At 35.0% G+C, this 14,347-nt stretch overlaps 1 protein-coding gene across 1 annotated transcript in view; it reads left to right on the plus strand.

Annotated features, from left to right (window-relative positions):
• The window catches only part of LOC128993964 (endoplasmic reticulum membrane-associated RNA degradation protein-like), a 30,889-nt gene extending 20,997 nt beyond the window's left edge, over window positions 1-9,892 (plus strand). Inside the window, exons 5-10 of the mRNA XM_054418109.1 lie at window positions 972-1,144; window positions 2,112-2,263; window positions 2,823-3,010; window positions 5,127-5,431; window positions 7,023-7,289; window positions 9,736-9,892. Of these exons, the coding sequence (XP_054274084.1) occupies window positions 972-1,144; window positions 2,112-2,263; window positions 2,823-3,010; window positions 5,127-5,431; window positions 7,023-7,289; window positions 9,736-9,892 (1,242 nt within the window). The remainder of the gene's footprint in view (window positions 1-971; window positions 1,145-2,111; window positions 2,264-2,822; window positions 3,011-5,126; window positions 5,432-7,022; window positions 7,290-9,735) is intronic.
• The last annotated feature ends 4,455 nt before the right edge of the window (window positions 9,893-14,347 follow it).

Below are 14,347 nucleotides of genomic sequence, written 5' to 3' on the forward strand. Positions count from 1 at the left end.
AAACACATTTTATGAAAAGTATCAAAACAAAACAATAATCAAAACCTAAATTAATATTTCTTCTATTTTAAATCTTAAATATTCAAGTGGAAACTAAGGAATAAAAAGCTTTGTTAATGTTATTGTTTTATTTATCATTAAAAAATGGTCAAATTAAAATCATTGCAATATTAATGTCAAACCAGATAAATATCGATATATTTTTATATTTACTTTTGAATAGTTCTGATAATCATAATATTTTTGAATATTATGAATATCTCTTTGGTTCATAAATTTGCAATCAGCTGTATGGCAGAATTAAAAGGTTAATTTAGGAAAAGTGAACTACTATAAAAAAATAAAAAACAATTGCAACAGCTGACACATATTCAATATTTTAAATCCTATCATATAGGCAAGCATGTTTCTTGACAACCTTTTATCTCAGCTCATGTGCTTCACAGGGGAAATCTACGAATACTGTTAGAAAGATATTTGCCTGTAGATTTGCAGAATCCCTTTCTAAATTAAAATAGGCTCAAAATGAGCACAAAAAATTAATTAAAAATTCTATCTACCTGGGCCTTATGGGTTGCCATTACTTTATGTCTGTTCATTACATATTTTTGGTTGAGTTTTCGACCACTGGACAACCCCTAGTGTGATTAAATACAACGGCTTCGCAAACTGTTCACACTTTAGAATAGTGTTCCGCTATGTGTCACACCTTTAAGGTTTGTCCCCTGAAGAGAAGGTTTATACAAAAACTGATTCTTTTTGGGAAGTTTCTCATCCAGACCTTTCATTCAAGTACGTTATGCGGGTAATAGGTATGTGGCTTACCGTTTTCTCAAAAGTTTGTTATCCTTATTAGCTATAGATATAGAAGATTAAGTGCAGTTTGAATCGTTAAGAATCAACCGTACACATATAATATTTTGTGAAGTACTATGAAAATTCATGTTTATAATTGTGTAATTCTTTTTCAGATTGTACCAAAACGTCCCTTTGTTTCAACTTTTCAAACAGAACTTGTAAATGTATTTCCTGATATCTCAAGTAGGTTAGAAGAAATTGAAGGTATGTTGAAAATGTCCCGCTTCATACCAGACAGGGGTAAAACATTTTGGAGAAAAACGTTAAGCTTGCTTCAATCGGAAAGGTTTGTTCAATTATACATTTTTATCACACTTTTAAGATATTCAGTTAAGGGATTACTTAAATTATTCCAGGTTACTTCATTAGAGCTAGGGTCGAACACAGTTCACAAAATTGAATGAAAATTAATCATAATTGTCATCAGTACAATCACTAATGAGAACCCAAATCACAGTAGAGACATAAGATATAATATAAGAGTTGAATGGTTATTTTACTCTACAGTATTTAAAAAAAAATTCTAGTAAAGTTCTGGTTAGTTATATATTCTTCAAATGTAAACTATTTTTATTTTCAATATTGTGTATTGTAATTAAGAACATTGGTATTTGTGTGAATTGTATTTAGAGAGATTTGAAGACTTTTAAAAATATTAATTACCTTTTCCTACAGTTACCTAACAATGTACATGTTCTCTAGAGAAGATGAGAAAGCAAAGTGGCCAATTCGCTCATCAGTGAGACAATGTTAACATTGTCTCACTCTAATTACTTTGTCTCACTCCAGATTTGCAACGTGAAGGCACGAAATAGTGAGCGCGTAACATGCAGGCAACGTCGAATGTGCGCGAAATACGTTGGCAGCACTGGCTGTAAATCAGCTGGTCAGCTGTTGTACTGTTGTATTTGTCACTTCACGTTAAATGTTATATTAAAAGTTCACTTCTGTGTAGAAATAGGTTATGTTTCTTCACCAATTTATTTGTTTTATGGTAACTGTAGGAAAAGTATAATGTGCAACTCGAGTTCAAAGTACAATTGCCTCACTCGAGAAACCATTCCTCACTCGCCTACGGCTCGTGAGTAAGAATTTCTCTCGAGTGAGTCAATTGCTCACTTTTCTCACTAGTTGCACAAATAACTATTTTTTACCACCATAAACTCCACAACAACGTAATGCTGAACAGATACTTTAGTTTTAATAGTAAATTCCACTTCCCTTTGATCATTATTTCTATAATTATTTTTTAGATATGGGTACAGTCTGGTACTATTGATGCCACAGTTAGAGCACTGCCTTAGAGTGCTCTATTGCAGAGTCAATGACTGTCCTGCAAGACTACTCACTGCTGAATCTACAACTTTATACACAACTCTGGATGAAATCTTGGCTCCAGCTCAAAGTTAGTTTTTATTCCTGTAATTGTAATATAAATTTTATTACTTTCCAATCCACTTAGAAATGCCTGCATAGGCATTCCTTATTCAAATTATTAAGTAAGTAATGTGGCAAAACAAATTATTAATCTTGAGTGAATTAAAGTAGTGTATGGATTAAGGATTTAAAAATCTGATTATGTAAATTCCTCTAAAAACTCGCAAAATTTAAGTTAAGTAGATGGTTATAGTATATTATGTTACTAGCCCGGTAAGTGGTATTTTACCGGGGATTTTTGTGCAAGCACGGTAGTTCAAGCTTACCAGGCGAGTAACGTACGATACTTTAAATGATAATTGTCATCAGTACAATCCAAATCACACATGCACAGAATAATTAGTGCATTTTAAACGCATAACATAGTTCATTTAGGACACAACATAAATTATAATATTTTTATATAACAGAAAATAAAATATGCCGTTGCAGTTAGCTGTTTAATCATCAGCTGCCTGAGTCACAGAGGAGTCAAAATTGTTTTGTTCTATTGTATTGGTTAGTAATACTCTCATCTATTTTACCAGAGCCAGTAGTGAACAGTGGACTGTTGATGCTGCTTCTAGATGTTACATCTAGTCTCTCAGGTCCCAGACTGAGGGATCGTCTCAGTCACGGAGAGATCAACCTGGAGTCTGTACCTAAGTGGCTAGTCAATCTCTTGTTTTGTGTGGCATTGGCCACTTCTCATAGCAACTGTGGGGATGCATTTGCAGTGAGTGATTCAAAAACCTGTCTTCATTAAGTTAAGAAAACCATGCTTAAGCTTTTTATAGTGCAGTTAAAATAAATAAACTTAGAGATGTAACACACTTCCACAAATGATCTTAGAATACAATTGAGCCTCAAATCGATCCTCATGGGGCCAGTAACGCTACTCTACAACCTAGGAGACTAGCTAGTAATTTTTAGATAATAATATTAGGGGTCTTAGATTGGGGCAAGACATTTTTCATTTCTTTCGGGTTGAGTAAAAAATGTTGACCTCCGGGCATCGGATCAAAATTGGGTAGTTTTAGAAATACTGTAATTAATTAAAAAAATATATTGATTGATATACTAATAAGCTTATACAAAATTTGTAATTGAAAGCATCATCTGCTGTCACAGTAAAATCGTTGACATCTGCCTTCTTCATCTTCTGCGATTGCGGTGAAAACATAAATGTCTCGTGTGGTTGTGGAAAACAGAGAACATCATCATCTTCGTCCCCTCCGATCACGGTAGAATCATGAATGTCTCCTATGGCCGCAGAAAAATAGTGAACATCTGGCGCGATCGCAGAAACATCATCTTTTTCTTCTACAATCACGGTGAAATCATGAACGTCTCCAATGGCTGGGAAGAAATAGTTGACATCTTGAGTACGGAGACATGTCACTTTCTGTGATCACAATATAGGCCTACACTCCCCAAGAGTCAGATAATCAGCTGAAACAGACCCCACCTTAAAATATCAAGGACCCGCAGATCCCTAGTGTTATTAGTGTTCTTAATATTGCATAACTGACTAATCAGTTTTCATTCGAGTAATATAAAAATATAATGGTAATTAAGCATAGTTAAGATTTATTGTACCATGTGCTGCTGTAAGACGATCCTGTGTACTTAGTGTGACTCCATCTCAATAAAGTACATATTCAGACCCAAACATAGTCTAATTTTTATTAACGATTTTTAAATGTATATAACCTAGAAGGAAAGAGACGACTTCTATAAGGACAATTTTATTCATGACGAAGCACCTGTACATACATCCTGTAATATTCTGTACATTTTGTGCCAATAAATATCATTAATCATTCATTCATTCATTCAAACATCAAGTTTCCTTATACCTGAAAGTTGAGGTTGTTATATCGTCAAAGCAGATAGAACTGGCGGCTAAATAATACCAGCGGCCAGTTTCAAAACAAAACATGACCTTGACCCGCCAGTTCTATTTGCTTTGACTTCAGTGATTGGGTACATCTCATAATAAAAAATAATTATAAATTTGCTTGATTTAATGATGATCCAGAAGCTACTGCTCCCATCATGTAAAAATAATACCCCCACCGCAGCAAACCTGCCGTCTAAGCGAATTTCCATTTGGCCGAATTGATTTTCAATTGATCTATTTAAATAACATTAGGTTTAACGAGTACCTAGGTTTGCTGCTACAAGGAAACTAATAAAGTTGTGTGTTTCTAGTAAAATATTGATAGCTTACTATAAAATAAATAAATTTGCCAAGTTTGATAAAAATATATCCATAAACAAGCAAACTACAAGATTTTACAATATTCTCCATAAGCTTAACATGGGAATTTTAAATTTACCATTTTTTTTAGTTTTCTCCGTAACCAATAACCGTACAAAAACACTTTGATATACTGAATTGTTAGTTTTTTTAAGCTCTTTAAGAAGGTTTAGAGAAAAATTGGGAAATTTTGTGTTTTGTGGGTAAGAAGTGAGAAAAACCAATTTTTACCACATAAAACCCCCCCTAAAACCCTGTTCCCATGGTCCGATCATGCTGGATCGCAAACTCTTTCAAGTTTATCCCGCCTTACACCTTCAAACCAAATTTCATCAAAATCGGATAAAAATTACTCAAGTTATCGTGTTCACGGACACATATATATATATATATAAATCTATATATATATATATATATATATATATATATACATATATAAAAATTTGAACGAATGGTGTTTTTGGCCTCTGGGGACATTAAAATGAAAAAGTAAATCGGTCCCGGGCCTAAGTCTTACCATGAGACCTACGGTAATAGCTACTTCCCTATAGGGAAATTCGCTAAAAAGTGAAAAACTATTTCCTTGCAGGACCAAAGTGACATCTACCAAGGGTGCAATATTCCTCTCTGCTCTCAACTACAACAAATCACATCGAACTATCACAGTCGGTTTCACATTATGGCCAGCCTGTGTAGACAGTTGACATGTCTTCTGGATCATTGGCAAGGTTGGCAGAACTGGTCTCTACCAGCTGATGTTGTTGTGCAGCCCGTTCCCTGCCAGTCAATACTTGCTCTAGATCAGCTTGTGTTTTCTCATTCTGAAGACATCCATAAGAAACTTCAAAACCTGCGGGATTGTTTAAAGGACAGTCATCTGCCTACATTGTACAGGTTCATAATTTTTTTTTGTTGTTTTACATTTTCTAGTTTGTTCTGACAAAAAAAGCAAATAGTTTATGTCCCATGTATGATTGGGATAGATTCTTGATCCAACAAAACTATGTCTATATGCAGGGATCGGATCACCTCAGTCACACAGGGGCACCTGGTCTCTGGTATAGTAGGAGTGTGATGGCAACTTCAACACTAAGTGGAAAAGTTATAAAACAGAATATAAATCAGAGTCTATTGAGTTCTAGGGAGATGTCAAAACATTAGTTACAAAGTGACTTTTGTGTTTAAAACCTAGAATTATTTTTTTCACCTATAACCGTGTATTGCACCCCTAGCATTCCTTTAAATATTCCTCATCCTAAATTGATCCCGCTATTTAGTTTTAAGTAGTTCAGTAAAAACACTGACTAATGTAGGCAGAAATTGAATTTATTAGGGTAAAACACACAAACAGCTATTGAGAGCGGAGCGGCGCGATTTAAACAAAATCAAACTAATACAATCAAATAGGAACAGCCCACAAACCGTTCTTGTGATCCTAGCATAGTGGCACGGTTAACTTTGGAACAATCTTATTTGTGTTTTTGAGGGTTTGGGAGCGGAGCTGGCAACGACCTTGTCATGAGTCAGTCTGCTCTAGTCACTGTGCGAAGGTAGATTGTAGTGCTGTCAATTATTTTATTAATACGAATAAAAAACCTTCTATATAAATAAGAATTTTTTCTGAAAGTTATTCAAAACTTCTACAAACTTTACAAATGATTTTAAAACGAACAAAAAAAAACAAAATCAATTACTACTTAACTAAGGTAAATGACCAGCATAAATGTTAAACTAAAACAAACATTGAAACAATTTATAAAGGTACTAGCTGTTGCTCGAATTCGAGCAATTTGGAAGTGTTACAGGCGTTATTTTAAAACGAATAACAGTCATAATTTCTGATGACTTTAAAAGAGTCAACTCAAAGATTGTGGAAATACTCACAATGTACATAATAGTTTGATATAATTAACATTTCTTGTAAATATCTTATCATTTTTCAAAAGCTGATCTTGTATTTTAGTGTTTTCTACAAACTAGGACGTCCCGGGGTCGCACTATTGTGTGAGTTTATTAAACAACGTACAGTTTCTAAATGTAGCTGTTTCACATACTGAAGAACGGCATTGCCTATGAGCGATATGCCTAAGCACGTAAATAGTCCCTATATATCCTCTATATCTCAGGGAATGTCAAAGGTTTTCATTTTACAACGAACCTAAGCGAAAAGACTTTGCTCTACTGGCGGCAACATGGAGTTGGCCGTGTTCAAACACAGGTTTCGGGAGATACACTCCAACTTTGAGAAATTGACTGTCCTTGCGCCTTGTTGATAGTTATTGCAAATGCCAGGATAATAGGGAACTGCATTCGTTCTAATGCAAAAGGAAGCATAGTGTCAGAAGGTTGCAAGCTATTATTTGTTAGAATCAGTACCCTGAGTCCAGTTGAAGCTCCAGCTAAAACTTTGCATTCAATTGAATTTCTGAGTAAACCTTTAACACGCATAGCCTACTTCTTCCGTTGATTAAAGATTTTTTTGCAGGCCTAAACCAGAGCTGGGGCTAGCGATGACCCTTAGTGACATCGTCAGTTGTGTAAGGCAGACGGCACAGCAGGTGTGTCATGCAGCTGAGTTGTACCACCAGATGTGGAGTGACAGACTACTGAGGTCTCGTAGTCGAGCTACAGCCTTGCGTATGTGGACCGTGCTGCCTGACATATGGACTGCTCTGCTATGTATAGTCAAGGTTGTCACGTTGTGTTACTTACAGTTACCCCACCTTGCTACCCTGGGGAACACTGTTTTTAGGTTTGTACACTTTCTAGTTTTATGTTGCATCGCTTCTAACATTACAGTCCAATGTTGATAATTCAACATTTACCGGAACGGCACATTTGGTAATCCAACAAACTTGCAAAAGGTCACATTTTGGATATAATGTAGACATTGGCCTTGTTGCTCCCCAGAAGTTTATTCACTGTACAGTACCAGTACAGCTCATTTACAGTCAACTCCAATGAAGCTGTCACGGCTGCTGATTGTATTGGCTTTAATATCGTGTGGTGCTTTTCATATCTCATGAGTTATGTTTGTTTTTTACTAAGTCTACATACAGTAATAAACATAAGTTGATATAGGGTACTGTTATTTCTTCTAAATATTCTAAATATCATAATAAAATCGGGTATCTTCCAGAAATTGTGTTTTTTAGCGAATTTCCCATAGGGAAAATAGGGAATAAGCTATTACCGTAGTAATCATGGTAAGACCTGGACCCAGGACCAATTTACTTTTTCATTTTGAGGTCCCTAGAGGCCAAAAACATCATCCGTTCAAATTCATATAGGCTATATATATATATGTCCGTTAGAACGATAACTAAAGCAAAAATGATCCGATTTTGATTAAATTTGGTAAAAACATGAAACCTACATTAATTCGAATGAGTATTGGAACGGAGGTTTTATGGGGTAAAAACAGTTTTTTTTTCCATTTTTGACTTTAAAATAAAAAAAATTTGATTTTTTATTTCCAAATCATTTTTTAGAGCTAAAAAAAAACCCAAACAATTTAGTATACTGTAGCGTTGTTATGCGCCTAACAGTTATGGAGAAAATTCCAAAAAATTGTAAATTTAAAATTCCCATGTTATTCTTATGGATACATTACAATAAGTAAACTGTTGTAGTTTGCTGTTTTATTGATATATTTTAATGGAATTTTGAAAATTTGTTTATTTCATACTAAGCTATCAACATTTCAATAAAAAAAAAACATACCTTATTACCTTCCCTGTAGCAGCAAACCTAAGTACTCATTCAAATTAATGTTATGTATATAGGAAACAAATGTGACAATTTTAAGGAAATATTTCAGTGGAAATCCAACCAGACAAATGGAAATTCGCTTAGTCTGCACAGGTTTGCTGCGGGGAGAGTATTTTTCTTTCTGATCACAGATATTTATCATTATACCCTTGGTAAGCCACAAAAATATACCTAATTAAAAAAGGGGTTTTCTCTGTTACACTATAACATCCTTTTTTGCCTGTCCCACATAATGATTTCTACGATTTAGTTTTCTTTTTAAAGATGATGATCTGACGGAGGGCCGATCCTTTACTATTTTTAACCACAGTCATATTTTAAACAGAGAGAAGGAACGAAACCGTTTGTGAAAATGAATTTTTTGTCATACTGCAGCAAAAGAAGCTGTTTGTAATGCATGTGTTGCGGGTTTAAAGTAGCATTTTTTACTCTCTAGGGAGTAAAAATCATTTTTTAGTCCCTAGGGAGTAAAAATCAGCTGTTGTAAACAGTTTTAAATTTTGATTGTGGCCATATTATCGACCGAAATTATTTATCGATTGATTTATTAGGTAAGGTTTTTTAGCCTATTGTTGTCGATAGCTCGACATATCGATGCTATAATGTACTGTAACACAATCGTAATAGACGAAATGATTGAATCACTTACTAAACAGCTGGAAGTTGTTTTGAGAGGTTATCTTTACATAAACATTTTTTTTTCTTGCTTAGTTTGTTAATTAACGATGCAATATGACAAAAATATACTTCACAACACGGTAAAAGTGTCTTTTTAACCCTCGCTCATTTTCCTAAAACTTGACCTCGGGTCAAAAAGAGTCACTTTAGGCCCTAGTGATGAAATATACTATTGAATACTGTAAGCTCACACATATTATCTGTGTTTTATATTAAACGTCCCAAAAGATTAAACACCCACAAGCAATGCTCGGTCCCCTGGTACTATATTACATATAATATGTTTGTTAGTATGATGCCTCTGATAAAAAGTCATCAGATTTTTATAACATTTTGTACGAAAAGTAAACCTACATTTGTTCAAATGAGTTCGCAAACCAGCATAATTAAACTATGAGAATGGGATTTTAAGGGTTTGAAAATTGGTGTCTTTAATTTTTTTACCACAAAACATTAAATGTCTCAATTTCTTTCCAATGATTTTGTATCGCTTACAAAACAAAAATATTTATCATATCAAAGCGTTACAGTAAGATTAAACAAATTATCATACTGTACTACAATGCTGAACAATAGAATAAATTACAGTAAGTATTGTTAGTGGTTTGTTTTGCTTAATATTATTTTATTATTATTCAAAAATATTCATGTGTCACATGATAAGAAGTCATGTATGTGTAAAACCCTACATAATTTGAAACCAAGCTCTCCAAATTTATTATGTCTTGTTTTAAGTTCTTTCTTTCCAGATTTTTCAAGGTGATGAGGAAAGCAGTGGAAAACACTGTAACATACTGCAATTCTGACAAGAACCGGTGGATGGAAGCTCATAAAATTCTATCAGATCTGTCTTCTAAGTGTCTTGAATTTTTAACTATGAATTCAGATTTTGTGAATAAAGATTGAAAGACACCACTGTATAATTATTTTCCAATCAGTATAGCTTATACAACTAAAGAGATATTTTTAACGAATTTTCCTGTAGCTATGACCCTCGGTGGCACGCTAAGACCTAGGCCGGGTACCAATTTATCGATTATATCGATCTGTTATGAACATCTTGAGTATTTCCATAATATTTGAGTCGAATCTTTTAAAGTCATCAGAAATTATGACTGCTATTAGTTTTAAAATAACGCCTGTAATGCTTAATTGCTCGAATTTGAGCAACAAATACACTAGTAAAGTTGAAAATACCTCAGCTGTACTTATTTGTATGTTATATTCTTTCAATTTATTACCTTATTAAAATCAGGTGTGATTATTTGTTTGTATTGCTATATTCTGTTTTATTTATTACTAGCTGGCCCGACAGACGTCGTCCTGTCCTAATGTGGTTTTATGTCAAATGCTCGTTCATTTTCAATATGAGCTCGTTCGCATGGCTCAATCACGTCCTGTTTGAAGTTCAATCGCTATGCTCACTCACCTTTAGATTGAAGCTCGTTCGCTGCGCTCCCTTGCCTTCAGGTTAGCTCGTTCGCTACGCTAACTCGCCTCCAGGTTGAAGTTCGTTCGCTACGCTCACTCACTTTGGTTGCAAATTAGCTGTTGTCATAAATTTAAAAAAGTGATAGTGCTGCACCCTGTTGGTTAATCTTGTAACCTTTTATTTCTATTGATCATCACAGAGTCAAATTGTTTAGTTGAACCAGCTGTTAAGATTCTTTAATTCCATTTAAATATGAGTACTCATAAGGGTAACATGGGAAACTCCAGAGCCACTGGGACGGAGCCCTTTTGACAGATCTGCACCAACCTTCACACAAACCATCCTTGAATAATGCTTAATAATGCCTGAAAGTTCCATTAGAATCTGTCGAGCGGTTTCGGAGTCATAAAGGACAAACAAACAAACATACAAACAAACAAACAAACATATACATACATTGGATTTTATATATATAGATTTCAGCTTAACTTAACCAATCAATAGTATTACCTAAGATTACACGTGCTACGCAAAATTTTGTAATCTTTGTAATTGCGTAGCATGTGTAATCTTTGGTTTGTTTTACTTATGGAGTCAAACGGGGTGAAGCCGGTGGGTAATAGCTAGTTTATTTAAAGCCCAAAGATCAGGGACAGCTGTGTCCAGATTCAAACTGTCAAAAGGCTTCTTACTGCTCTTCTCATAATCAATCCGGAAACCTTTGTATTGTTATGCGAGCACTATTGCCACTTGTCTGATCATTTCATATGAAGATGAACTGAGGAGCCCCTCCACAGAGTGTGATCTGGCTGGGTTAAACTGGTTTAAGTCAATCACTAATTTCTGTTGAATATGCCCTCTTTTCGCCATGCCAAATTGAAAGAAACGCTTACTGCAAACTAAAAGCATCCTTTTTGTCACATGAATTATAAAATTATCGAAAACTAAGAAAGACAAAAGAATTTTGATGATGGCCACATGCTGTGTGTGACTTGTAGAACTGTGCTCCATTGAATATTGAATGACATTTTAATAAACATAATGGCTCAACTGTTGTGGTAGCGGATTCTAGTGGCTCACATCTGGTCTTGATTTTAAGGACAATATTAATTGAGGTAGCGGACAAACGTTGTTATCTTCGCTGATAATGCAAACCTAGGACATCTGAGCTCAGTTATCCATTTGCATAGCAGTGAACACTTCCGGACCGTAGTTATTATAAAATTGCTTTTACGGCCGTGTCACATCAGGACGGCCGTCCGTGGTACAGTGTGGATGTGGTGGTGATTACAGTGTAGTTTCAGTGCGCGATCGACTTTTTCTTATGTCTGAGAATAAAATCAATCAGTTTTTTACACCTCGAAACCGAAGTGGAAAAAGGCATAAACCTTACACATCGCTGAACGGTGCAGAGGACAATTAACGAGCAAGGAGCAGAGATGGTTGGGGGTTAGGAGAGTTATCGTATGAACAGTTGATGGACGGTTTCAATAAACTTTTAGACGATAAGCAGTCAAATTTAGCAACTAAAGAAGACTCTAGCTGTTGCCCACGGGCTTCACCCCGTTTGACTTCATAAGTATTAATAAAACCAATTGATAAGTTAAGTTAAGCTGAAATAAACAAAACAGAATACAGTAATACAAACAAATAATCACACCTGAGGTATTTTTTTAACATTAGGTAGGTACATGGAAAGTTCCCTTTATAAAGGAATACGACCTTAATGGACAATTTATGAAATAATGGATAGTTTTGCGCAGGTTTCACGTATCTATATGGTTTATGAGTGTGTGACTTTTAAGTTTTCTCAAAGTTCATGGGTACTTTTGGGATTTATATATGGATATCAGTGGGCAAGTTAATGTCTTAGAAAGTCTGTGAAGTATGTCGAAACAACTCCTCCAGTCCTCCAGCTTCTCTGCTCCACCGTATTGTCCTGCCATTAGCTTACTTGCCTCCTATGTTGGTCGAGGTCGACAGTCCTTCACAAATGACAACTAGATACTGGCATAGATAAAACATACTCCTCAAGGGAGTATGTTTTATCTATGACTAGCTGTACCCGCGGGCTTTGCCCCGTTTTACTTCATAAGTGAGCTCGTTCGCATGGCTCAATCACGTCCTGGTTAAAGTTTGTTCGCTAAATTAAAAAAAAAATAGTGCTGCACCCTGTTGGTAATCCTCGTATCTTTAATGCTATTGCACATCATAGAACAGAACCAACTTGTTTAATTGAAACAGCTGTTAAGATTCGTTAATTCCATTAAAATATGAGTACTCATAAGGTTAACATGGGAAACTCCAGAGCCACTGGGGCGGAGCCCGAGAGTCCGATCAGAATAAAAACAACTTAGTTTTCCTATTTAATGCCTAAAGAATCAGTGTACCAAATTTCAGCCTCCTAGGTAAATGGGAAGTGGGAGAATTAGTGATAAGTGAGTCAGTCAGTCAGTGAGGGCTTTGCCTTTTATATATATAGATACTGGTCAAATGACAGGGACATCATGAAGTTGCTACCAGCCACTCTCTCGATTTCTGTTCTAACAGCTGCCAGGTATGATCGTTTTGTCCATATCTCCAATGGGTAGTCACGGTGTACAGCGTATCCTGTTCCCCTTAGGGTTTCGGCTTGCATCATAATGTAGTCTATATCGGCTAATACGGTAAATAAGCTATTAATAATTATCCATCTTTGCCAATCAAATGTGCCCTGTTGATAAAAGTCTTACCTCCCTCATTTAGCACTTCACTACAAAATCATCCTACAACCATAGCCCCGCTACAACCTCTCTTTCCTCTCCACTCCAGCCCATGGAATATAAGGTTGTTCCTCCTCGAACGAATTTCTAGATAATAAATAAATAGATAATAAATTGTTTCAATGTTTGTTTTAGTTTAACATTTATGCTGGTCATTTACCTTAGTTAAGTAGTAATTGATTGTGTTGGCTTTTGTTTATTTTAAAATCATTTGGAAAGTTTGTAGAAGTTTTGAATTACTTTCAGTAAAAATTCTTATTTATATAGTAGCTTAGACATCATCCTCTCTTCCTGTGACTTATTAAATATTCCAAATTTCTAGCCTTACTAGCCTACTATTCTCCCATGGGGTTATTGAAAAGGGTCATTTGAGAAAAACCCTTTTGAAAATTTCAAATACGCATAAAACAGTTTTTTCGTATTTAAGAAACAATTTTGGTATCAAAAGAAAGCTTATAATGTCTTCTTTGGAGGCAAACAAAATTTTTGTCTTAACTCCCGGTAGTTATCATTTAAATACCGGTAATTGTTTTATTGAAGCATGTCGTAAAATTCGCATTTCAGAAGAGGGGCCTCTTGTCGGGACTGCAAATTTTTTTAGATGTTCTCCATTTATACTGAACTTTGTTGTAGTTCTCTATTTTTTCCTCTAGAATGCAGGACAATTTATTTTTTGGACTTAAGTCTGTTTATAAAGTGACTACCTATTAGAAATGGGACCTCTTGCAAGGCCCCACTATATAGAAACACCTTTTTCTAGTGGGGCATTGCCTCTTTTGTTATAGCAATAGTTATTTGTGCAACTAGTGAGCAATTGAGTGAAAATCTAAAAACGTACGTTTTCATGTCCCTGGCCTTTTACTTCGTAGATACTGGATTTGTAGTTTATTATTATGTGTTTTAATATTTTTTGGGACGGGGGCAACATGTTACACACATTTATTTGGTTTTAAATAGGTTCTAGGTATTTTTTTCGTATTTTTAAAGTCTCGAAATTCACGACCATGACGTGTCCCTAGGGTACATTTTCCAACTTTATTGACCTTATTTATTTGTTAAAATTGTCTCACTGATGAGCGAATTGGCCACTTTGCTTTCTCAAATCAGTGAGAAACATGTACATTGTTAGGTAACTGTAGGAAATAGTTATTTGTGCAACTAGTGAGA

The sequence above is a fragment of the Macrosteles quadrilineatus genome, unplaced genomic scaffold (genome assembly GCF_028750875.1).
Source record: "Macrosteles quadrilineatus isolate MER2022 unplaced genomic scaffold, UCM_ALF_1.0 Scaffold_5__1_contigs__length_97177068, whole genome shotgun sequence".
NCBI classification, from domain to species: Eukaryota; Metazoa; Arthropoda; class Insecta; order Hemiptera; family Cicadellidae; genus Macrosteles; species Macrosteles quadrilineatus.